Genomic DNA, 27,449 nt, shown 5'->3' with positions numbered 1-27,449 from the left:
TAAAAGTTTTTAGGTGACGGATGCCAAAACCATCTGCCTAAATTGTCTTCATTGCACAAATTGCATTCCAATAGAACCCATAATTTGTGGTCATACTGAGTATACAAGTCTAGAATTATGCTAAAAAATTGCATCTCTATAGGTCTCGAAATGTGGTACCTGCAGACTTCTTTGTATTCTAGGAAGTTGAATAACCCATCTGTTAATTCTAGGATGTCCTCTGTCCCACACAAAATCACCATTTGTTTTTTGTACATATGAAATATAGTTGGTAGGAAGACAAATGGGTATTGTTTGTAAAATATATAACATCCAATGGATATTCATTTTAATTATGTTAAATGTGACCCAACTGTGTACATTTTTTTGATTTCCATGAGGAGAGATTTTTGATAATTGCCTATTTAATAGAGGCATATGTCCATAACCTTTAAGGCAGACCACACTGAACAACTGCTAAACTACATCCCTTGACCACCTCCCCCTGCCCTAACCCTGCATATGGAACACCCATAACTATGTCTCTACCCCCCTAATAAGGTTTCTGGAATCTCCAATTATGAGTATTAAAGAGTATTATGTTTTTACTTTCATTATTTTCTTAGCTTAATATAAAAAAATCCAACAAATGAGGTGGTCACGTTCTTTAAGGGCTTTATTTGTTAGACATAAATGTGTTGTTAAATAAACCAGAAAAAAACAGTAGCCCATTTATTCAGATAAAATGTGCAGAATCTTCATTTAAAAAAATGTTAATTTGTACAATTTAGAAGAAGACAATTGCCAGTTCTCAGACAGCAACACGTCTGCACAGCAGTAGTCCTTAGATGCACATCAATGTGCTCATCCTTTTAATGTATACGTGACTTTTACATGTCAGCTAAGCGGCAGGACATCTGCTTAAGCTGATAGCACCATGGATCTCAGAAACTTTACTGAGGGATAGAAGATTCCTATTGACTTTTATGTTCCTCATGCAGCCAGCAAAGGAGTTCTTCACAGGGAGCCATGGTGTTTCCAGGGCAGCTGTAACAGGCAAACAAAGATAGAATAATGTTATTGAACAATAAGAACTCTGCATTATTGAATGGTTCATGAAGCGCACAACATTGCAATCCTTTTTTTTGCAACTTTCATTGCTTTATTCAAGTTATAAAGCAGACAGCTGTAATGAACATAAATGTAATGCCTTTAAGTTCAAGTGACAAAAAATGGCTAAAGGCAAGTTTGCAATAGCTGAAAACAAAGTTCATTTATTTTTTACTTTATGTTTAAAACATTCATAAAACATTTAAAACTGAGAAAATGTCAGCTGGATATCCAAGTTAGAGAATGGCTGCTCCAGTCATTAGAACACGGCTGTACATGGAAGAGATAACCTAAGGCTTCATGAGGCCCTCAGTGACTTCCCTGTAGTCCCCTTTAAGATCCCACAGTATCAAGAGAAAAATTCCCTAGCCAGCAGTGGCCTAGATTAAATAAATATTAGTACTGTTTGTTAAATAAATAGCACTCCTATCCTTACTCTCATATTACAGGTTGAAAGTAAAAGTTAGCACACAAGTGAAAGACTCAGGAGCGCTAACATCTGGAGGTTGACAGAGCTATTTTCCGTTCCCTATAGACTTCTATGGGGCATGCTAGAAAAGCCATTTCTGGATTTCGCTTGCGAGCTAACCTGAAGTTGTGCTAAAACAACTGCTCTAAAGCCAAAGTTGTGTTAAAAAAATACTTTACATACCTATGTTCTTTACTTACAAGAAAATTTTATTTTTAAAGTTAAATATATATTTATAGCTTTATATATGTGTGTATATATATATATTTATATATATATATATATATATATATATATATATATATATATATATATATATATATATATATATATATATATACATATACACATGTATCCTTCTGGTTCATGCTGCGGTCCTCCCTGTCAGCTTTGACAGAGGAGAATGCAGCCAGGGGCAGAAGGACTTATTGTTCTTCCTTTACCGTATGTAGGCAGATTGCTGATACAGACAGTGACACTCTGACAGAGGGGGGGGAGGGAAGAGAGCTGTTCGAGAGGGATCATGTAGGGATCAGGGGGTGGGAGGGTAATCTCTACACAACAACAAAAAATATCCTTACAAGCTAACTGATTAATCCCTTCACTGTCAGGATTTTCAACTGTGGTGCGCAGCTGCAGTTAGCAGCTTCTAATTGCCAAAAGAACAATGGCAAAGCCATGTATGTCTGCTATTTCTAGACAAAGGGGATACCAGAGAAGCTTTTACAACCATTTGTGGTATGACTGCATGCATATGTAAATAATTTAAATGAGAAACCCAAAGTTTGTGAAAAAGTTAACAATTTTTTTTAATATGGTCGCATTTCGTGGCGAAACTGATACCAAAATGGGCCTAGATCAATACCTTGGTTTGTCTAATAAAAATATATATATAGTTTTGATAGGTAAATAAAAAAAACAACAACAAGGCTCTATTTCTGTTTATATGGAGTGATAGCAAAAATGCTAATATTTCTTCTGGTACATTGAGCAAGTTTTTATCTAAAGTAACCGGCCCTTAAGGGGTTAAAAAAATAAAGAATATATTTTCTTCTAAGTCAAGAACATAAGTATTTAAATTATTTCTATTAAAAACACATACATAATATTTGTTTAAAAGAGATATTTTATATGTCAAATCTTGGTTTTCAGTTCCTTTAATGTTCTACTAATTTTACACACTCTGTAGAATACATAGAGAGTCACAGGTTTGATAGGGAGGGTGTAACAAAACAAGGGATTCTACTATTTTGCGATAGATGATGTGTCCATTTTATGTATGAGCAAAAACATCCAAATCTCTACTGGCAATTAGTTTAATTACATTATATGACAGAAACACATCTCAACAACAACACTCTAATTAGAGCGCAATATTTAAAATAAGTATAAAGTATTATAATGTTACCTGGAATTCCTCCAATAAACAGTGGTGCTGCAGTAGTGACATTCAGCACAGAAGTTGGTCCAACAGCTTCTTGTGACTCATTGTCAACTTTTAATTGTACAGCATTTTGCTTCTTGGTCACTGTAAAAAGAAAATGACCAAATGAGGAACGTCACACCTTACAAGTAGCAGAAGAGTGGGCTCAAAATATTTTCCATATCTAGCATTGCCAGTCACCCACCACAAAAATACTGGACAACCTATAGACCAGTGATTGGGCAAAAGTGGTAGGTGGGCTGCATAATGGCCCATTCCCAAATCTCTACATTAGGCCCCATCCCCTTTTTATCCATTTTTTTTGTAAAGATTTTACTTAACAGCCTGCTAAAATACTGGCCTGTCCAGTTAAATATTAGATACTGGCAATCCTATTCATATCCGATGCACCTATAAATACTGACTGGTGTTCAGTAAAATATACTATTCTCTGAGTGTTTTCTGAAAACTTGTGCGCAACTTATTTTCCCCTCTCTGATTTCTATAAAGGTGGCATTGTGGTTTATAACAAGCTCTTACGCAAACAAATAGAAATTAAAGAAAGACAGTGGTCCTTAAAATAGTGTGGTATATAAAACATAAAACATATATATATATATATATATATATATATCTCAATAAAAACATTAAAAATGACCTATGTGCAAAAACATGGAAAAGCCTATAACAGTAGAAAGTCTGACGTCTGACTTTCTATAGTCATAGACCGTTCCATGTTTTGGCACCAATGTATTTTTTTATGTTTTTGCAATAAATATATATTTGTGTTATATTCCATACTATTTTGAGGATTACTGTCTTTCTTTAATATCTAAATATGTGCAGTTATAATCCAACCACTACAAGTTGCACTCCAAGTGGCTTGTGGGTAATATAGTTTCGTCATCCCAATCTCCCGTACTTACGGCGTTGGCCTTGAGTGTGTCCAATAAGGTGATTTGTTTTATGCAAAGTCTGCTCGTTATCTATAGCACTTAGAGTATGTTGCTTTAATAAGATAAATTATTTGAGGAAGCATTTGAATATTTCCTCTTATTTTTTTTTCCTGACATTTTTAAATTAATATCCTTTTATTAACATTTCACCTATAAAAATGTGCTGGCATATTAGTAATTTTTTAGTGGCATTTGCATCAAATTTTAGTAAAAACTGTCACTCATAGGTGTTGCAGAGCTTTCTAGAATTGTGCGTTTTTACCAAACCTTAGGCTCAATAAAGAAGTATTTCATTTTGCGGTTGTGTTTTCATATTTCATAACTGACGAGATCATCACATTTTTAATTTGCTTGTTTTGGAATGTTTTAAAGGTGTTTTTTGTGATGCGAGTATCATTGACAGTGGAGCTCACTTTTATGCGCCAAATAGCGGACAGTTAGGGCAGTTATTGCTGCATTGCTTAGAATGGTGAGCCGTTTACAACTCACAGCTGTGACTAGAAACGGGTACAAACCCTTTGGAATTGCACAATTTGCAAGATGTGGTGTTGCAGCTTGTTTTTTCCCGTAGGTTTTTTTCAAATGTGTATTATCTGTGAAGCGAACATCTAACATTTCTGATTGTGATGCAGTATTCTAAGGGGCATATTTATCAAGCTCCGAATGGAGCTTGATGCCCGTGTTTCTGGCGAGCCTGAAGGCTCGCCAGAAACAGCAGTTATGAAGCCGAGTACGATCGGGTTGATTGACACCCCCTGCTGGCGGCCCATTGGCCCGCAAGTCTGCAGGGGGCGGCGTTGCACCAGCAGCTCTTGTGAGCTGATGGTGCAATGCTGAATACGGCGAGCGTATTCAGCAAGGTCTGGCGGACCTGATCCGCACTGTCGTATCAGGTTCGCCAGACTTTGATAAATTGGGGCCTAAGTATCTTTATCATTGTTCATATGTACCACAATGACAAGGACTTGCTCTAGTATTTGTTACAAACTAGGTGCTTTATTACCTGTTACTGTATGCCACATGCCATCACATAAGGATTTTAGAGATGTAACTGAGGCCAGGTTCTCTTTGTCACCGGTGTTCACAGAAAGAGTTAACTGGAAGAAAACAATCAAGTAAAGCAAGAGCAAGGGACAATTATTATTATTATCATTTATTTGTAGAGCGCCAACAGATTCTGCAGCGCTAGTTTTCTACACTCTTCTCTGAAGCTTATTTATCAAACAGAAGGGACCCAACTTTTTCACATGGGGGATCACATTAGAAAAACAAGTTTCCTGAGACATGGCAAGAGAGCGTGATGGGGAGGGGGAGTGATAAAGAAGGAAATGAGTGACAGGAAGAATGCAGAGAAGAGAGAGCACAAAGAGGGGAGAGAGAACAGGCAGAGAAAGACAGAGTAGGAGGGAGAGTGAGATAATGAATTAGATAAACCAAGTTAGAGTGAGGTAGACAGAAGGAGAAAGAAGGGAGAGAAAAAGAGGGAGAGGGGGAGACTGAAAGGGGAGACTGAGGAGATTGCACCAGCTGTAGATTGTTGAATACTTTTATAAAAGGCTTTAAAGAATATGACAAAATTATTTAATCAGAGTGGAATATTCATTCACTCTTATAGTCCCTTTTTAGCATTTTAGAGGGACAGTCTACTCCAAAATTGTTATTGTTTAAAAAGATAGATACCTTTAAAACCCATTCCCCAGCTTTGCACAACCAACATTTATATTAATATACTTTATAACATTTAAATCTATACATTTCTGCCTGTTTTAAGCCCCTGCAGGCCACCTTTTTCTCAGAGCATTATTATAGCTTTTCACAGCAAGACACTGCTCGTCCATGTGTGTCATATAGATAACATTGTGCTCACGCCCATGTAGTTATTCATGAGCCAGCACTAATTAGCTAAAAGGCAAGTCTGTAAATAGCACTGAAATAAGGAGGCAGTCTGCAGAGGTTTAGATTCAAGGTTATCACAGAGGTAAAAAGTATATTAATATAACCGTGTTGGTATAAGAATTCAATGGCTATATCCAAACAAAATATAGTCAATACATTATTTAACTTTTCTTCTCTTAAAATCTTTTTTAGGCTTCTAGAAAATAATGTTATTTTTGCATTATATGTTGTAGTTGCATGTATTATGTAAGAATGCAAAGAATGAAAGCTGTTTGATCACAATATGATCTTCATTTACCTTCCCAGCATCCATATAAAGGCTCATCTGATTTCCAGTGACAATGCCAGTGTATAGCAGGACACTTGTCAGGCTTTGTGGTCGAATATCCATAACCAATTCAAAATCCAGTCCCGAAGTAAAATGTTTATCTGAAACCATCAACATATAGTGAGTTGTTAATGTGGGAAAGAATGTGCACACAGTCTAACCAGATCACCAGACAGGCTGTTTACCTATAACAATATGTCCGGCCTCCTGAGCAAAAAATACTCCTGTTTCAAAAGATCCTTCATAGCACGGGGTGACGCCAGTGCTTTGCGATGGACTTCCCAATATGGCGCCATTTATTTTTACATTTTTCATGCAGCCAGCAAAGCTTTTCTTTGGTATACCCTAGACAAAAATAGAAACATATGAAATAAAAATGACTCATTTTTATTAATAAAAGTATACAGATGTATTTAGAACCATATGTGGGAGAAACATAACTACAGCTTCCCAAAAATGTAAGTCCTTTCAGTGCCTTTCCATACAACCAAGAGCAGAGATACCTTTCTTTATCGCCTTACGCAAAAATTGCGAACACTCTGAAAAAGGTTTGTGAGCAATTTGTAATATTTAAAAACCATAAACAGCTCACTGTTATTATTTTTTAGATATGTTTGAAGCAAATTCCCCACATGCATTGCTGGGTTACTACTAAATTACGTCAGACTTGTCACAATTTATGTTATTTTTATGTATAGCCAGTTTTCCCTTCAAGCACTTAATGATCATCAGTTACAACTGTGGATCATGTAACTTTGTTTTGTAAGGAGAATAGCATAGTATACAACTGCCAGCAACTGCATGCGATACAAATAATCTCAGTTTATGGGACTTCAGATAGTTTCCCTTACAAGCCCTGCATGAAGAGGGACCAGTGACAGTGGAATTTGGTTAGAGGCAAATTAATGATGTCTTTGTCCTAAATCTTTTAAGAACCTAGCAATGCCCCTAGCAGTTATACGTCAGAGCTTATTTATATGCATGAACTAATAACATTTTTAGCATAACTAAATCTCTTTAAGTTGGCATAGGACGACTATAAAACACTGCTGTAAAAATAGAAACACGTCAGTATTTAGGTGGCCAGCAACAAAGTTGCAGGACAACCTATTGTTATTGTTCGGATTATTATTATTAGGTGGCCATGCAACGAAGTTGCAGGACAACCTATTGTTATTGTCAAGATTATTATTATTATTATTTTTTTATTATTATTATTCCGCCACTTATTCAAGTGCTTATAAAAACAATAGCATAACTCTAAAACTCATGAAACTTGGCAGAATGCTAAAAATCTATGCTGTGCATAATCCTATGCAACATAAATCTCATAGGTCATGTGATCTAGCAGCCATATTGCTTTTTGCGACAAATTTCGACAACCGCTTGAAAATCTTCTTCTCCAGAACCGCTTATGTTACAGCTGTGAAACTTGCTGTGTGTACTGCTGTACTGACCAAGAATAAAGTTTGTTCAAGAGAAGTGATTTAGTCACATGACCTAGCTGCCATTTTGAATTGTGCGAAAATCTTTAAACATCTTCTTCTCTGCAACCGCTAAGTGCAATGAAGTGCAATTTTGCACATGTGCTCCTTGCAAGGTCCTCTACCAAGTTTGTTCAAACTGCGAATTTTCCATAATCAACATGGCTGCTATGAGCCATTCGCCTTTTTATCGCTGTTTAATTGCGTAAATTTGCACTTTATGCATTTTGTTTACACTATTTAACTATATTACAGTGTAGCAGACACATGAGTACACATAGTCATGACCCCTAAAGGCAATATTGCAGTAAAAATTTGAACTGCGCAGTCGCCTTCGTGAAATAAAACATTTGCAAATTTTCATAAAACTTCTGCAAATTGTAGAGGTCTATAGTGAGCATTAGTATGTGCAATTTGAAAGCCATACAATGCATAGCTTGGCGGCCATTTTGTTTCGTATGCGCGTTTTTTAAAAACTACAAAAATCTTCTTCTCCGAAACCGCTTATGGCACAGACTTGAAATTTTGTTTACAGATGTATCTTATGACTAACATTCAGATTTGTTCAAGAGAAGTTGATATGTCATGTGGTTTGGCAGCCATTTTGAATTGTTCAAAAACGCTTAACGATATTTTTAAATTAATAATAAAACAAAAACCGTTTTACAAAAATGCTTTATTTTTGCCATGTTTATTGAGATCTATGGTGACAATTAGTGTGCATAATATGGAGGCTGTATATCATAAGATCTGGCAGCCATTTTGTTTTATGCGAATATTTCGAAAATCTATTTTCTCTGCAACTGCTTATGTTAGAACTGTGAAACTTGCTATATAACCTTATATTGTGACCTAGAGTCACAGTTATTCATGTTGAAGGAATTGGTCACAAGCTGTGGCAGCCATATTGGTTTACGAGAAAATTTCGAAAATGTGTTTTCTTTCCAACCGCTTATGTTAAAGCTGTGAAATTTGCTGTATAACCATATATTGTCACCTAGAGTTACATCTGATCGTGATGAAAGTATTAATTATTTGGTGGGTCAGCCATCTTGAAAAACGCAAACATTTGGAAAATGTGTTTTCTTTCCAACTGCTAATGTTAGAATTGTAAAAACTTCTATAAAGCTTTATATTGTGACTTAGCTGCTTGTATGCCATTGCAATGTCGATGCGCATGGCCACCTCTATCGCTGCTTGCAGCTATATTTATTATTATTATTATTATTCTTTTTATTCCGCCAAGCTTTGTATTCAATTGCCCATAACTGCTTAACTGTTTTTGCAAAGCTATTAAAATCAGATATGCTGGTACAGCCTATTGCTGTGCTACATCTCATGCAAAATTTAACTCATAGGTCACATGCTCTGGCAGCCATATTGCTTTTTGCGCCAAATTTCGACAAACGCTTAAAAATCTTTAGCTCTGGAACTGCTTATGTTACAACTTTGAAACTCGCTGTGCTTAGTGCTACTATGACCTGAAATTGCTATTGCTCAAGAGAAGTGCCTTGGTCACATGATGTGGCAGCCATCTTGCATTTTGCGAAAATATTCAAACATCTTCTTCTCCTAAACCACTTAGTGCAATGACACGCAATTTTGCACATATGCTCCTTGCAAGGTCCTCTACCAAGTTTGTTCAAACTGCGATTTTTTCATAATCAACATGGCTGCTGTGAGACATTAACCTTTTTATCGCCATTTAATTGCGTAATTTTGCACTTTATACATTGGTTTTACAATATTTAACAATATTACAGTGTAATAGACACATGATTACACAGTCATAACCCTTAAAGACAATATTGCAGTTAAAATTCGCATTGCACAATCGCCTTCGTGAAATAAAACATTTGCAAATTTTCATGAAACTTCTGCAAATTGTAGAGGTCTATAGTGAGCATTAGTATGTGCAATTTGAAAGCCATACATTGCATAGCTTGGCGGCCATTTTGTTTCGTATGCGCCATTTTTAAAAACTATAAAAATCTTCTTCCCCGAAACCGCTTATGGGACAGACTTGAAATTTTGTTTATAGAGATATCTTATGACTAACATTCAGATTTGTTCAAGAGAAGTTGATACGTCATGTGGTTTGGCAGCCATTTTGAATTGTTCAAAATTGCTTAACGATATATTTAAATTAATAATAAAACAAAAACCGTTTTACAAAAATGCTTTATTTTTGCCATGTTTATTGACATCTATAGTGAGCACTATTGTGCGTAATATGGAGGCTGTATATCTTACGATTGGGCAGCCATCTTGGTTTACGCGAAAATTTCGAAAGTCTATTTTCTCTGCAACCGCTTATGTAAGAACTGTGAAATTTGCTATACAGTCTTATATTGTTACCTAGATTCATAATTGCTCATTAGGAGAGAATCAGTCACATGATGCGGCAGCAATATCGGTTTTATGTTTATCGTAATTATTCGTAATTCAATACTGTGACTTGGTCACATGATGTAGCAACCATCTTGCATTTTGCGAAAATCTTTAAACATCCTCTTCTCTTAAACCACTTAGTGCAATAAAGCACAATTTTGCATGTATGCTCCTTGCAAGGTCCTCTACCAATATTGGTAAAATTGCGATTTTTCCATAATCAACATGGCTGCTGTGAGACATTAACCTTTTTATCGCCATTTAATTGCGTAATTTTGCACTTTATACATTAGTTTTACAATATGTAACAATATTACAGTGTAATAGACACATGATTACACATAGTCATAACCCTTAAAGACAATATTGCAGTTAAAATTCGCATTGCGCAGTCGCCTTCGTGAAATAAAACATTTGCAAATTTTCATGAAACTTCTGCAAATTGTAGAGGTCTATATAGTGAGTATTAGTATGTGCAATTTGAAAGCCATACATTGCATAGCTTGGCGGCCATTTTGTTTCGTATGCGCCATTTTTAAAAACTATAAAAATCTTCTTCTCCGAAACCGCTTATGGGACAGACTTGAAATTTTGTTTATAGAGTTATCTTATGACTAACATTCAGATTTGTTCAAGAGAAGTTGATACGTCATGTGGTTTGGCAGCCATTTTGAATTGTTCAAAATTGCTTAACAATATATTTAAATTAATAATAAAACAAAAACCGTTTCACAAAAATGCTTTATTTTTGCCATGTTTATTGACATCTATGGTGACAATTATTGTGCATAATATGGAGGCTGTATATCATATGATCTGGCAGCCATTTTGTTTTATGCGAAAATTTCGAAAATCTATTTTCTCTGCAACTGCTTATGTTAGAACTGTGAAACATGCTGTATAACCTTATATTGTGACCTAGAGTCACAGTTGTTCATGTTGAAGGAATTGCTCACAAGCTGTGGCAGCCATATTGGTTTACGCGAAAATTTCGAAAATGTGTTTTCTTTCCAACCACTTATGTTAAAGCTGTGAAATTTGCTGTATAACCATATATTGTCACCTAGAATTACATTAGATCTTCATGAAATTATTGGTCATATGGTGGGGCAGCCATCTTGAAAAACGCAAAAATTTCGAAAATGTGTTTTCTTTCCAACTGCTAATGTTAGAATTGTAAAATCTTCTATAAAGCTTTATATTGTGACTTAGCTGCTTGTATTCCATTGCAATGTTGATGCGCATGGCCACCTCTATCGCTGCTTGCAGCTATATTTACATTTTATTATTGTAAAAGAAAACTAGTTTAACCATCATACTTAATACTTAAGGTGTTCTCTGTAAGGTATTTTAGAAAATTAGCAATAGTACCTGAGATTTTGATGATGGGGCTCCGCCAAGGGAGATAGTGGACATCTTTTCTAGACTGAAGATTTTTGTTGAATTTCCCTTACGAGTTTTCAGACCATCTATAACAAGTCGTCCATTGAGCCCATCCCAGCTAAACATGACCTAAGAAAGACAGATATCAACATGTTAAAGAGTGCCTTGAAAAAATATATTTAAAATGATACATTTAAAATAAATACTTAAAGGGACAGTAAAGTCAAAATTAAAGGGACACTAAACCCAATTTTTTTTTCATGATTCAGATAGAGAATACAATTTTAAACAACTCTCCAATTTACTTCTATTTACTAATTTGCTTCATTTTTTAGATATCCTTTGTTGAAGAAATAGCAATGCATATGGGTGAGCCAATCACACGAGGCATCTATGTGCAGCCACCAATCTGCAGCTACTAAGCCTATCTAGATATGCTTTTCAGCTAAGAATATCAAGAGAATGAAGCAAATTTGATAAAAGAAGTAAATTAGAAACTTGTTTAAAATTGAACGCTCTTAATAAATCATGAAATAAATAATGTGGGTTTCATGACCCTTTAAAGCTTCACTGTTCAGCTGGAGCATGCAATTTTAAACAAGTTTCCAATTTACTTCTATAATTGTATTTGCTTAATTCTCTTGGTATCCTTTGTTGAAAATAATACCTAGGTAGGCTCTGGAGCAGCAATGACCGCACATATATGCCTCTTCTTTTTGGCTCACCCAATGTGTTCAGCTAGCTCCCAGCAGTACATTGCTTTTCCTTAACAAATGATAAGAGAATTAAGCAAACTTGATAAAAGAAGTAAACTGAAAACTTGTTTAAAATGGTTTGCTCTATCTGAATCATGATAGAAAAAATGTCGGTTTTATTGCATGTAAATTATAATGAATTAAAAACATTAAGAAACACATGAGAAGGTGGACAGCTAATACAATGTCATTAATGTTTTCTATTTCCAAATTAGAGCATAATACCACCAAACAAACCTATATTTTCAGAAGAATAAACACTATGGGGTAAATTTAACAAGTGCCGGGTGGACATGATTGGCTGTAGCGAATCATGTCCGTCCGACATCGCTAAATGCCGACAGCCTATGCTGTCGGCATTTAACATTGCAAAACATTTCTTATGAACTGCTTGTGCAATGCCGCCCCCTGCACATTCTCAAGCAGGGGGTGTCTATCATCCCGATCGTATCACTGCTTCTTAACGTACGTTTCAGGCAGACCTGAAACTTCGGGTGTAGAAAACAGCATTTGCTGCTTGTTAAATCTACCCCTATGTTTCAATGTTAGAATGCCAGGGATAGTAAAGGTGTTTGTTGCTGTATTTACAAGGAGATATTTTATATTAAAATTTGACTTTTTAGTAATTTGCTAAATTGCTAAATAAAGTTGTTTTGTTAGGCAAGCTGAAGTAGTTTCTATCAACAGCGGTTATTATACAGCAAATAGTAAATTATGCTGGAGTATTTACAGGGCATAAATAGTCAAACATATTTCCTGGCTGTTCTTGCATAAGAAGAATGTATCTTTAATCTTTAAATTTAAAGGGACAAAATATTAAAAATCGATATGTGTCTAAAATCTATATAATAATCTGTTTTTGCTTACATGGCACTATGTTTTCTATTGCTATATGGTAGGGACATGACGTTTATTCTAAAGCAATGTGCACTTATGGTTGCTGGTTGTCAAAGTGAATAACTGGAGCACTAATCTAAATGTATGATTCAATTAAAAGGACATTCAAACATCCTCCATCTATCTAAAAGAGAATATTTCAAAAAGTATTACAGTGGTTAGTTTATTTTGGGTTTTTTTAATCAATGTTCATTGCTGAATGGCGGCGCGTATTACTTTATAGAGACTAAAGTACTTTATAGAAACTAAACCTTTGCACTTACATTTTAAACAGCTAAAATAATTGTCATTTTCATATTATTCTAAGACAAATCTTTGCTTTGAATATATCATTATGTCTAGCATGTATTTACTATTTAACATCCCTTTAAGTGCACATTACATGCCAGCCTATACAAAGCTGTGACAAAAGATACAGATGCAGATAGGGCATGTACAGTAAATCTTCAAACTTTCTCACTGACAATCAGCAACTGGCAGTGCATGCTGGGTTAAAATAAATGGCCTAAGCAAAACAGCCTTATTGCGTCTTAGTGGGGACACCCGCTGGACAAATATATTATAGCACCCAGGTAAAAGGTACATTTTCTTTTTAATATTCTCACCTCGTGCATTTTGTATGTTACATACTATCTTACTAAAAGTAACAATAGTTTGTATTTATAAATAGGGTTTGATGAACAGAAATATGTTAACATGTTAAGGCTGAGAAAAACCTGCAGGATATATTACAGAACCCAAGGTCACCTGATAATCCTGATAGTTCTGCATCCTTAATATAACATTTGAATTCTTCCATAAAATAATTACTGTACTTACTGTATGCCATTTTCCATCATTGTATTTGTCTCGGCTTCTTATTTTTAGTTTGTTCCCTCTGGAACCCAGTGAAAAGACAAAACGGCCCTTCGAAATATGAAGCGCTAGGTGACTGGTCTCTTGTTTATCTCGCATCAAGAATATCAAGCCTTCAGATTCAGCTGTGCGCACATCCAGTGAGAAATGTGACCTTGAGCAAACAACATTGACAGTTCAACACAATGCATTGAAAGTTATTGTGTCTACAAATTCTATAAGTTTTTCTAATGATTGTGTTCACACACATTCTTGTTAGAGAAAAGTGTCATTTCTGTTCTGAATGAAAATAAACTAAGTTATGAAGAAGTCAAGGTCTAGCCAGAAAAGGTACTTTGTGCAGAACAGGATATGCTTCAGAAATAACTGTAAATGATTGAAATACTTTTTGTGTGGAGTTATACACGATTAATATAAAGAATTCATTCATACACAAGAGACAAATAGTATTTTCCCAACCACGTTTGGCAAAGTATTATTATTCATTTCAAGGTAGTCTGTTTAGTTATCGTGTGGTCTCGCAACTGTAGGGATTTATAATAGACAAAATCAATCAAAAGACAAAATATTACTACTACTTTACAAAAATAAAGTATCATTTTACCTGTCTTTCAAAAGCTGCTTACTCAGTGTGTAAACCAAGTGACTTGCTGGAGAGTCACCAAACTGATAAGATCCCTCTGTGGCAGTGAGATTTGAGAAAGCTCTGCAGTTGTGTCTGTCTTGTAGATCTTTATTGTCAAATAAACTATTTAGCTCTTCCATAAAACTCTGTGGGAGGTAAATTTAGTTCAATTAATTGAAACAGTTTTTTTTTCTTGTGTGATTATTTTACAAATCTTGCATCTTGCCTAATTAAGGAAACTATTTAAACTCTGTGAGGTTGGCTAGGTGTGAGGCATATTCCCATGGGCAATAATGGACTCAACTGAATCTGGGATCCTAGGATTTGCATACATTTTAATTAGCTATACATTTAGGATTATAACTTGTATTTTCATCCATTCCAATAGAGTTGGATGTTTCTTGATGATCTTGTCACACGCTTAGTGGATACTGAATGACAGAACGTTTAGCATATCCTTAATATAGAAGAGAATAGGTATGAGAAAATTATTGTTCAATAACCCATCCTTAACTCATTAAAGGGACAGTAAAGTCAAAATTCAATTTAAATAGCTTGGATAGAACATGACATTTTATCCCCTTCGCTACCGGGAATTTGAAGGAAAAACTTGCCAAAAGTAACAGAGATTTTTTTAGAACTACGTTTAAACAGAAATAGAGCTTTTGTTTTTTTCATTTATATATATATATATATATATATATATATATATATATATATATATATATATATATATATAGATAGAGAGCAGGTAAATGTAGACGATGGAGGAAGGCACTCACTGGTCTTTTCATCAAAAAAACTTTATTTAGTGTGACGTTACGGGGACACACTGTCTGAGGAAGGGGAGTGTGTCCCCGAAACGTCACGCTAAATAAAGGAACTTTATTTAGCGTGACGTTTCGGGGACACACCGTCTGAGGAAGGGGAGTGTGTCCCCGAAACGTCACGCTAAATAAAGTTTTTTGGATGAAAAGACCAGTGAGTGCCTTCCTCCATCGTATATATATATATATATATATATATATATATATATATATATATATATATATATATATGATTCAGATAGGGCATGCAATTTTAAACAACTTTCCAATTCACTTTTATCATCAAATTTGCTTTGTTTACTTGTATTCTTAGTTGAAAGCTAAACCTAGGTAGGCTCATATGCTTATTTCTAAGCACTTGAAGGCTGCCTTTTATCTCAATGCATTTGAAAGTTTTCCACAGCTAGAGGGTGTTAGTTCATATAGATAATATTGTTACTTATGAAAGGGCACTGATTGGCTAAAATGCAAGTCTGTCAAAAGAACTGAAATAAGGGGGCAGTCTGCAGAGGATTAGATACAAGGGAATCACAGAGGTAAAAAGTATAATAATATAACCGTGTTGGTTATGCAAAACTGGGGAATAGGTAATAAAGGGATTATCTATCTTTTTAAGCAATACAAATTCTGGAGTAAACTGTCCCTTTAACGTTTTTACACCAAAATGATTTACATATAACTACTGCAGTCAAATGACAAATGGTTGTAAAAGCTTCCGTGGGACCGCCTTTGCTCAGAAATAGCAGACATGCATGTTTTTTCCATTGTTTTTTGGCAATTAGAATGCCACTAATTGCAGGTGTGCACCTTCCTAGCAGTAAATTGGTGAGTTTGCTTGCAAGGTAATTTTTTGATGCAGTATAGATTACCCTCCCACCTCCCACTCCCTGATCCCTCCCAAACAGCTCTCTTCCCTCCCTCACCTCCCCCCCCCCCCTACTGGTCAACACCATCTTAGGTACTGGCAGACAGTCTGCCAGTATACAGTTTATAGTTGTTTATTGTTTTTTTCTACAGTGTAGTGATCTCTCTTCAACCCTTCCACCTCCCTGATCCCCCCCCCAAATTGCACTTTAATCCTCCTTCCTCCAACTAGTGGTAGCCATCTCAGGTACTGGCAGCTGTCTGCCAATACCCAATTGATACATTTTTTAATTTAATTATTAATTGTTATTATTTTTTCCCACAATCGTTACTTAGGGCCCCTCCTTCCAATTCCCCTTTTTGCCATAGTGTAGCTTCCCATCCCTCCCTTTGAAGACATAGTGTTGAAAATGAACAAAGAGAACAAAGAGCCGAATAATAATTACCATGTCACTGTCTTGCAATCTGAAGCTGTAAGCACTTCTATAGTCATTTAATATTAATGGCAACGGATCATCCTCTATGGTGCAAGTTCCAATTGAAACTTTTTCTTTTTTAATATTATCAAATAGGTCCTGTACAGAAGGACTTTGTGATGCCCTATAAAAAAACACAATAAAAGTAAAGCATCATAATAGATAGAGACAGAAACAAAGATTAGCCTAAAAATAATACTCAGATGCTTTTTTAAAAAAATTTCAGTTGTTTAAATATTGAAAAAAAGTGTAAAGTTTTAGCTATGGGCAGAGCCATTTGTAACTGATGTTTTCCTAAAAAGATAAAACTGAAAGTTATGCTACATACCTCTGTATGAAAACATTGGAGACACAACCTTCAAAATCGTTTCCACCAAAATATATGTTACCAGCAGAATTTCCAGATGGAAGTGGAGATCCAACATTCTCTGACACTTCTTTATCATCGACTAAGAGACTAAATCTGAAAGAAAAAGGTGACAGTTTATTTGGTCAGACATTTTGTTGCCTATACGCATTCATAGTTTTCCTATTACAAATGACTATTTTTAAGTCACAAATTCATAACAAAATGCTAAGTGTAGCTTCTGAGTAGCTGTATGTGGCAGTCAAATTTATATCACACAAAGTCCAAGTGACCCAGGTAATTTCTAGAATTATGGGAAAGCATTTGAAATAGAAAGATTGCTCATAGACAGGTAATTTTTTATTTATTTTGTTTTAACTTGGAATACTTCCTTCTTGAATGTTCAAGCAATGCACCTATACAATTACATAACCCACTACATGTTTTCTTAAACTTTGTATGATATAAACTTGGCTACCAGGTGCAGCTATGCAAAGCCTTCTAAATGAGATATAATGCTTAGGGGTTTCAGACATGCATGTAATCTTCTAGTTACAAATTGAAAATAGAATCATTGAAATACATTTAATATTCACCCAAAAATTTACTTTCCAGAAAATATGTCACCATTTTTATACCTAATGAAAACAGATACAATAAAACTATACTAGAAAAAGTGGTAATGGATATTATTTAACAATACATGTGAAAAATTACTGTTAAATAGATTTAATCTGTCTACAGCAGGCTCTAAAGAAAGTAGCACAATATAGCCAAGTGCAGAGAAATAGGTAGACAGTAGTGTTAAAAAAAATCTGCATATTTTATCATCATACATGCCCGTGAGGGTCAAGCTATATGTGTAATTTCATGCATAATTACTTAAAAAGAAATAGAACAATCACATGACTAATACTTTATACACATGGAACATTGCTACATCAATAGAAAAAAAATATTGTAGCATATTACGTGAAAAACATGCAAAAAATTTATATTTTCATGACAATGTATAAAAGTTTGTAATACCAAATGAAACAGAAAAACTATAATAGTTTGTATTGTTACAAGAAAAACTTTTAAATATTTGTATTATTACACATACGTTTTGTTGCTTAACATTAAATCATATGAAAGAATGTAATTGTGCTCAAAAAACATTTTACCTATAAATTTTGAGAAAAAGTGAGACTATTTTCTCGATTGACGGCCGGAAGGGGCGGAGCTGCACGGACGCTGCGTGTGGTAGCGCTCTGGTTGGGAGTGAGCGCGTAACAAGCCCCGAGTGCTCCGAGGATTCGACTCGACAAGCCGGACCTTTAGGCGAGCTGCCTGGTACCCGCAATAAGAGCGGGAAGCTTGGATCCCGACGGAGGGTGAGCAAAACGGCCGCCACTTAACAGGCGCAACAGCCGACCCACGACCCGGGTCACCTCTTGGAGGAACAGTGCTCCTGAGTGGAGAGACGACTATAAGTGGCAAAGAGATAAGTATGCCTACAAAACCGGAGAGCCAACAAGCAATTCCAAAGTAAGGTACTTTTACTGTTTATTATCTGGAAGACCCGGTGTGGGGGGAACGAAGAATAAGGGAGACAAGACAAGGTCAAGGTCAGATATGCAATTGTGATAATGCGTACTGGGGAATAGGAAACGAATTGTTGGAACATTGGTCAAGGTTGGAGGTCCCAAATAAGTCAAGGCCTGTCTATGTATGGACAATCAGCGTAATAAGCCCCCCCTACATGTAACAACATATTGATACAAGCAGTGTCCCCCCCACGAAGAGTAACATATACAATTTAAGGCGACTAGGAGAGATTTAACAGTCGTATTGTTTGCATATGGTATCAAGGTGCTTATTGCTTAAGTGAAGCAGTGCTGCAGCAGTAGCGCTGGGAGTAAGAAAAGTTGGTCACTATAGCTGTCGCCAGCCAGGTACCGCAAGGTGGGTGAAGCCCTGGCGGAGCAGGAAAGTGAGGAATATAATCTCTCTATTTTTTATCCGGTGTTTCCCTGGGTTAATGGATAAGGGCTACGTTGATCTTGGCCTATACTCAGGCGGTTATAAATCAAAAATAACTGGCGAGTGGAAGAGGAGACATATAGGCTTATGAACGTTATTGAATACTGCCAGTCTAAGACTTTGTTACTGATCTAGTGAAAGAGGGGCTATATAAGACTATAAGAGCTGTTGAATGCTACCAGTCCAAGGTTTTATTATCTGTCCAGGCAGGAGCCTATAGCAAAAAAAAAAAAAGAAAGAAAAAAAAGGAAAAGAGAAAAAGAGGAAAAGAAGGAAAGGAAAGAAAAAAGAAAAGAAAAGAGGCAGTTATAAATAAAGAGAAACACCTGCAGCTTGCTGCGCCTATTACCAGAAAGGCTCTTTATAGAGACTGTTGAAAACTAATTATAAGAACTATTTGTAAAGAATTGATCTACTCAGAGCACTTTAAGAGCTATAAATTAAGTTATACCCAATTTTTTTCTTTTTTTGTGGCAAGACATGAAGCGCTAGGTTCTCATAGTATTGTAATAGGCTAAGATTTTAATGCTATATAAATGCAATAAGTTAAGAAAATGTTAAGAAAGTTAAATGTCTAACTGTGGTCAGATAAAACCGTTGAAAGAATACACTTAATAATAGTTTATAAAGACCTGCTTGTAAACTTGTCAGACACTGGGTATATAAGGAAAAAGAAATATATCGATATCCATAGATAAATGATTGTTTCTAAAAATACAGACAATTGTTTCTTGATGCAGAATTAGGCATTACCACAGTCAGTCACACTTCATACGAATAGAGTGTTAATACACCTTTAGAATTTACCCTTCACATTCCAACCACTTCCCTCCCTTTGTCCTTTTTCCCCTTTTTTTCCACCCTCTGTCTGTCCACCCACGTGGATTGTTTAGGCCACCACCAGGCCCTGCTTAGTTTAAAATACCCATACACACACATATGGAAAGATTTGTCACCATTAAAAATAAATCACTGGCAATGCCACCAAAAGGGAAAGAAAAAAAAACGCCAAAAAGAAACAGCTTAGATACAGAGAATAGAAGCTTGTTAGAAACATCAAATATGCAGATAATGGAGTCCCAGGATTTAGTAAAGCAACTATCAGATATTATGTTGCCCCAATTTGATCAGGTAAAGAGGGACATTTCAGAGTTTAGGGCAGAAGTTAAACAGTTTTCAGAGAGGTTACAAGAAGCAGAAATTAGAATATCTGACCTAGAAGACACGAATGTTAAACATGAAGCTAAATTAGCGGAACAATCTAGCCAAATACATATGCTCCAAAACAAGGTCGAGGAATTAGAGGACCGAGCTAGACGAAGTAATGTCAGAATTATAGGACTCCCAGAGACAGAGGAATTTCAGGACTTAATACACTTTACGGCAATACAGCTACCCCTAGGATTAGGTATGCAAATCCCCCCACAAGGGATACAGGTTGAAAGAGCGCACAGAGTAGGTAGCGCCAGAACTTACACGGACGGTAGGGTTAAGATTAGACCAGTTATTGTCAAGTACTTGAACTTTCAAGATAAAGCCATGATTATGAGTCAATATAGGAAAAAATTCCCAGTAAAGATAGGAGAGTATAACATTTTGCTTTTCCAAGATTTTTCAGTAGAAACGTCAAAAAAACGTAAGGAAATGGTACCTATTTGTACAAGCTTAATTAAATTAGGCCTGAAAGCCTCAATTATATATCCAGCCAAAATCAAAATTTTTAACGAACAAGGAAACGTTCTATTGAATAGTTACGAAGAAGCGAAAGATTTCCTATACTCTAGACAGATTTCTCAGTAACAGAGCACAGCAGAAAGTACCCTTAAAAGGATACTAACCAGGTTCTAAATAAGAATAAAGATGGCGAGGATAATAATGTTGATGTCATGGCTAATAGGTTAGAACCTCCAAGAGAAGTTATGTTTACAGTTTTAGCTGAGCAAAGGTGTTCTCAGCACTTTGGGGCGATACGGAGAAGGTTTTCTCTGTACCGGGTTTTTATATTATGTATGGTTTCTTGTTTATTGTGTTTTATGTTGTTTTTTTTTTTTTTTTTTTTTTTTTTTCTCTCTCCTGTTTCTTCCTTGCTCTTACCTATGGACCCCCCTCTCTATTTCCCCCCCCCCTTTTTTTTTTTTTTTTTTTTCTCTTCTCTCCTTTCTTTGTTCTGCTCCTCTCTAGCAATACGCGATTGGGTACACTAGACTATTTGACTATTTGATGGCTGAACAAGTATATTTGATTATTATTTGATGGCTGAACAAGTAAAGGTAATATCATGGAATGTGGGAGGGATTTCCTCTTTATGGAAACGGAAAAATATTCTGAAACAATGTAAAAAAAACAATGCAGACATAATTATGCTTCAAGAGACACACCTAAAACAACAGGAACTAGATAAACTTAAAGTAGGATGGGTAGAGGAGGTGATTGCAACGCCTTGCACGACAAGAAAAAGAGGTGTAGCAATTATATTAAATAAAAAATTAGAGTACAAAATTATGGAGAAGGAATTAGATTCAGAAGGAAGGTTTGCAATCTTACATATTATAGCATATAATAGACCTCTGATCCTATGCAATATCTATGGCCCGAATAGCCTAGACAAAACTTTCTGGAATAAGATTCAAGTCAAACTAATGAAATATGGTACACAGAACATAATACTGGGAGGCGATCTAAACATGGTGATGTATCCAACATTGGATAGGTTGAAACCCTCTAGGAATAGTAATAGCCGAGCAGAAACCAAAATACTTAAGAATTTATGTAAGAATTTAAGACTTAAAGATATCTGGAGAATCCAGAACCCAGATGTAAAATGTTTCTCTTGTATATCACACAGCCATAAAACTATGTCCAGGATAGATGCTTTCTTGATTTCGGAAAATTTATTAGGTACAGAAATATTAACAGATATCAAAGAAGTAGTAATATCAGACCATGCGATTGTCGTTTTAAACTTTAAATTCAAGGGGGCTAAAAGAGACCCAGGAAAGTTTTTTTTTCCTACATACTTAAGCACAAATGTTCAATTTAAGGGCTGGTTAAAAAGAAAATGGCAGGAATATTTTTACTACAATAAGGAATATGAAAATAATTACGAAATTTTTTGGGAGGCCTGTAAAGCATTCATTAGAGGGGAAATCAAGGCGTACTTAGTTAAAAATAAGCGGATAGCACAACAGAAAGAGTTACAGCTAGCAGGGCAAGTACGCAATTGCTATAATGCGTTTCTAAGTGATAGATCAGGGACACGCTGGGATAAATATATAAGGGCCAAAACAGGAAGAGACACTTTTCTTATGCAAAAATCAAGACAAGAAGATATTAGGACAAGGGCGTTTTTTTATAGACATAGTGGTAGGGCTGGTAAATTTTTGGCAAATCTAGTAAAAGCTAAGAAGAAGAAACGGGCTATAGAGACGATTAGAAAGGGAGCAGAGAGATTGACCAATATTAAAGAAATAAACGAGTATGTATATGAATTCTATCAAAAGCTATATACAAAGGATAAGATTAATTTGGAAGCTAAAACAAAGTTCTGGGACAAAATCAGATTACCAAAGTTAGATAAACAAGACCTAGATGTGCTAAATAGACCTATATCACAAGAAGAAATAAGAATAGCAATAAATAAAACAGCGAGTAACAAGGCCCCCGGGCCAGATCAGATCCCGATAGAACTATATAAAATTTTGCAGGAAGAAATAATCCCTACGTTAGAAGGCCTTTTCAATAAAATATATATCAATAACAATATGCAGTCTAAATTTTTTACAACTTCAACAATTTCATTAGTCTTGAAAAAAGGTAAGAACCCCGAAGAGATGGGTTCTTATAGACCCATCTCACTGTTAAATAACGACTATAAACTGCTTATGAGTATAATTGCCCAAAGATTAAAAAAAATGATGGCACCACTAATACATAAAGATCAAGTCGGCTTTATGCCCAATAGGACTTCCACAACCAATCTGAGGAAAGTGCAATTGATAATAGATTACTACTGGAACCAGACGAAAAAAAAGGGAATGGGGAGCCAAACAGATATGGCTATTACATCTATAGATGCTGAAAAAGCTTTCGATATGATTACATGGGATCATCTATTCACAACAATTAGTAATTTTGGAATCACAGGCTCTTTCCTCAGATTGATACAATTGATATATAAAGAGCCTCAGGCAAATATCTTGATAAATGGAAATATAACACAAAACTTTACTTTACAGAAAGGAACCCGACAAGGGTGTCCGTTATCCCCTTATTTATTCAACTTAGCGATTGAACCTCTAGCGATACTTCTGAGAAAGGAAATAGATGGGATTTGGCTAGGGAAGAGAAGAACCACGCTGTTATTATACGCTGATGATTTACTGGTCTTCTTAAGAGATACTCAAAAAAATATTCCTCTGTTAATTCAAATTCTAGATGAATTCGGTAAGTTTGCAGGCTATAAAGTAAATATCAACAAATCAGAGATTTTCTGGTTAAAAGAAAAAGGAGATAGCTATAAGAATGCGCCATTTAAAAATGCAAATGGTAAATTAAAATATCTAGGCATTGTATTATCTAGAGACCCTGAAAATTGGTATGCATTAAACTACCCTCAAATCTGGGCAAAATTGTCTAAGGATATGGCCAGATGGGCCAATTTCCCACTGACTCTGTCGGGTAAAATAAACTTAATTAAAATGGTCCTATTTCCTAAAATCCTGTACCTACTACAAAATTTGCCCATATTTATTAATCGTAAAGACCTAACATCATTTAGGCGGGATGTGTCAAAATTTTTATGGGGCAACAAACGTAAAGCGATTGCATTACATCATTTGTCACTATTTAAAACAGGGGGTGGTTTATCTTTTCCAGACATAGAGCTATATAATCTATTATGTATAGGCAAATTCGCTTTAGAATGGCTAACAGAGGCAAATTATGTTGCCACAAATGACATAGAAGAATTCTTAGTGGCCCCATATGGCCTAAAAGCTTTACTACATTACAAAGGGAAGTTACCAGACAAAGTTAAAAAATTATCCACTGTTAAGAATATAATTATCGCATGGCATAAGTTACTGAAATTGCTACGAGCTAGCCCGGAATACTCAAAATATTTGACTATAGTGGGGAACCCTAATTTTATACCAGCAATTGAGTCAAAAGTCTTTCATAGATGGAAGAGGAAGGGTCTAACTTTCATACAACAATTGCAAGACAGGGACACTAAAACTTGTAGAACGTTCCAGGATCTAAGAAGTGAGTTTGGAATCCCAAATAATGAATTTTACGCGTATCTGCAAATACGGCATTTCCTAGAAACTTTTAACAAAGAATCTATACGAGAGGGTTTAGGCGAAAAGATGAATATGGTAGTGAATATGTATAGTCAAGGAAACTACTCCATTTCCTTTTGGTATAAGATAATTAAAAAATCTCAAGAAACAACAAGAATAGGGGCTTTAGCAGCAAGCTGGCGACAGCCAGTCATGAGACTGCAAAAAAGTTTCAATTTAGTAGACAAAGCAACACTAGCAATAGGCTGGAGAGAGTCGCATATGAAAGTGATAAATAAGGTATATATTACACCTGCCGTAAAAGCTAAATGGGATAAAAATAGCGAAAATAAATGTACTAGATGTAGCTTCCCTCTAGCGGATTTGACCCATTGTCTGTGGTCCTGCCCAAAGATTAAAAATTTCTGGAGTAGGTTGAATTTCTGGTTGAATAGAATTAACGAGAAAAAGATCAAATTAGAAAAAGAGGATATAATCTTTATGTACCAAACTCCCAGACAACAGATTAATTTTAAATTTGTGAATACAGTAATATTAATAGGAAGATCATTAATCCTGAAATATTGGAAGTCCATGAAAGCCCCCAGTTTAACAGAATGTATTAACAAAATTAAGGGACAACTAATAGTGGAGCAGTTTGATACGACAGTTAATTCGGAAACGCAGATAAAGCGCTTCCTTGATAAGTGGAAGAGATTTATACAGGCTTTCCCGGAAACAGAACAGAAGCGGTTAATATACCCTTTTAGGGACTCAGTAACATTGCTCAATGCGATTGCTAGAGAGGAATTTCCCAACTTGAATTAGCTCTGGGGGGTCCCTCCCCTCTCTTTTCCAGTTGTGGGGTGTTTTTTTTTTTTTTTGTTTTTTTTTTTTTCTCTCTCCTTTCGCCCTCTTTTTTCTTTGTTGATTGTATATAACGGTAATTATGTATGCAAAATTGAAGCATGAGAATTATATTTGCAACAAAAATGTGATGATTGCCTTGTATGGCGAATTGTTTATTTTGTTTTCATGATGTCGGGAATGCCCTGACATGTTTGTAATTTTTATTTTATGTACAATAAAACTTTAAAAAAAAAAAAAAAAAAAAAAAAAATTTTTGAGAAAAAGTAAAATTAGTTTAGAAATGATTTGTAAAATGAAATCCAAATTGTATTTAGATATTTTATAGAAGTTTTTAAAGCTTTAACTGGTGAAACGCATCAATGGGGTCCAATGTGTTCAAATTTTAACTGTTAAAGGGACATAAAACTCATATGCTAAATCACTTGAAACTGATGCAGTATAACTGTAAAAAGCTGACAGGAAAATATCACCTGAGCATCTCTATGTAAAAAAAGGAAGATATTTTACCTCACAATCTCCTCAGCTCAGCAGAGTAAGTTCTGTGTAAAAAGTTATACTCAGCTGCAGGTAAAAAAAAATATGAAGCAATGAACAGCAGTCAATCAGCATCAGCAGTGCTGAGGTCATGAACTCTTTTACTGTGATCTCATGAGATTTGACTTAACTCTCATGAGATTTCATTGTAAACTTCCTTATACTGAATTGGGAAATAAGATGAGAGTGCACGTAAGCTCGCTCCTTCCGCTGTCCCAGGACAGACATACTGATATGCTGCTTAGAAGTCCTTTAAAATGGGTTGTGGCTACTGAGGAACTTTTGAGGTAAAATAGCTTTCTTTTTTACATAGAGATGTTCAGGTGATATTTTCTAGTCAGCTTTTTACAGCTATACTGTATCACTTTCAAGTGTTTAAACTTTTGGGTATTATGGCCCTTTAAGAGCAAATTGTAAATTAGTTATTTAACATTATTAAAGTCGGAAAAACTGAGGTAACTACTGAGCATTGAATACCACTGAGAATATGTTATAGATTCAATCATACTCAGACCTAATACCACAGCTGCAAATTAGACTGTGTGTAATGTTACATTTAGTGCTGGCAAGCTATTCAGGCAACATCGCTTAAGATATGTGCAGTGCACACATAGTGATGATCCAGCACACAATCAATATCTATGAGAAATAATTATATGAATGATACACAGTAACGCTGTATTCAGTAAAAGCACAAATTAACTACACTGCTACTATTGCGTACAATTGTGGGAAAGCGATACAAACAGCAAACAAAGTTACAAGTATTATATGTGTTTAATAAATATGTGAACAATTGTTACCATTTCATAAATATTTGGAAGTAGTAACTCAGTGATACTAGTGAACCACTATAAATCGCTAGAGCAGCAACAAAAGCACTTTAATTTAACATAAATCCTCAGAATTACTATTTTGAAATAAGGGAAAGAATAGTTAATACTGTTAACGGATAGTCACTTTTAATACTCTGTGGCATTAATACACAGTATATAGCAGTATTGCTCAAGAGAATATTAGTAATACCAGTGATCTTACATAAGTGACATCAACGAGAACCAGTTCACATAGTTTAGCTCACAATAGAGTTATAACTCAGTTATATACACAAAATTACAAATTATAACCTATAAAATAAAACAGTGTAATCTATAACTATAAATTCCCGTATATCCCTATATAGTGCCTTCATAATTCATATATACTACTAACTGCAATACAGCAATCTAGTATATCGGTACAAACATACTATTGTCTCAATAATTCACATTAAAACTCTATGGTAAATTCTATTTTGTATCCAGCTACCTCACAAGTAAAGGGATTTTATATATAATTAAACAACACAAACACGGATATTTATATCCAGTCACACCTAAATAATAACTACTCACATTATATTTAGTGAAATATCAGTGATTCGTGTGATTGGGTTTGAACTAAATAACTGTGGAACATGAGCATTTGTGCAATACAATAATCAGTTGTTAGTGTTAATCTCTTGTATACATAAAAATAAAAGGCCATTTATACAACAATTAAGAGATAACCCTCAGCGTGGACCAAAGCAATGTGACCTTATATATTTTAATGTTATTTCCCATTTTTTAATTTTTTAGTTAAATAAAAGTTATATTTAAAAATTTCCAGCCTCAAGTAAGTCTGGGCACAGAGTGC

General features: G+C 35.1%; 1 protein-coding gene across 1 annotated transcript in view; it reads right to left on the bottom strand.

Annotated features, from left to right (window-relative positions):
• Positions 1 to 637: 637 nt before the first annotated feature.
• Positions 638 to 27,449, bottom strand: part of LAMA3 (laminin subunit alpha 3) — a 573,745-nt gene continuing 546,933 nt past the window's right edge. Inside the window, exons 69-78 of the mRNA XM_053714980.1 lie at positions 17,047 to 17,181; positions 16,689 to 16,842; positions 14,531 to 14,697; positions 13,891 to 14,080; positions 11,408 to 11,548; positions 6,347 to 6,506; positions 6,132 to 6,262; positions 4,941 to 5,034; positions 2,967 to 3,086; positions 638 to 1,026 (exon numbers count right to left, since the gene is read on the bottom strand). Coding sequence (XP_053570955.1) covers positions 881 to 1,026; positions 2,967 to 3,086; positions 4,941 to 5,034; positions 6,132 to 6,262; positions 6,347 to 6,506; positions 11,408 to 11,548; positions 13,891 to 14,080; positions 14,531 to 14,697; positions 16,689 to 16,842; positions 17,047 to 17,181 — 1,438 coding nt within the window. The 3' untranslated portion in view covers positions 638 to 880. The remainder of the gene's footprint in view (positions 1,027 to 2,966; positions 3,087 to 4,940; positions 5,035 to 6,131; positions 6,263 to 6,346; positions 6,507 to 11,407; positions 11,549 to 13,890; positions 14,081 to 14,530; positions 14,698 to 16,688; positions 16,843 to 17,046; positions 17,182 to 27,449) is intronic.

Source organism: Bombina bombina, chromosome 5 (assembly GCF_027579735.1).
Source record: "Bombina bombina isolate aBomBom1 chromosome 5, aBomBom1.pri, whole genome shotgun sequence".
NCBI lineage: Eukaryota > Metazoa > Chordata > Amphibia > Anura > Bombinatoridae > Bombina > Bombina bombina.
The sequence above is the reverse complement of the archived record's forward strand: the minus strand, read 5'-3'. Positions and strand labels throughout refer to the sequence as shown.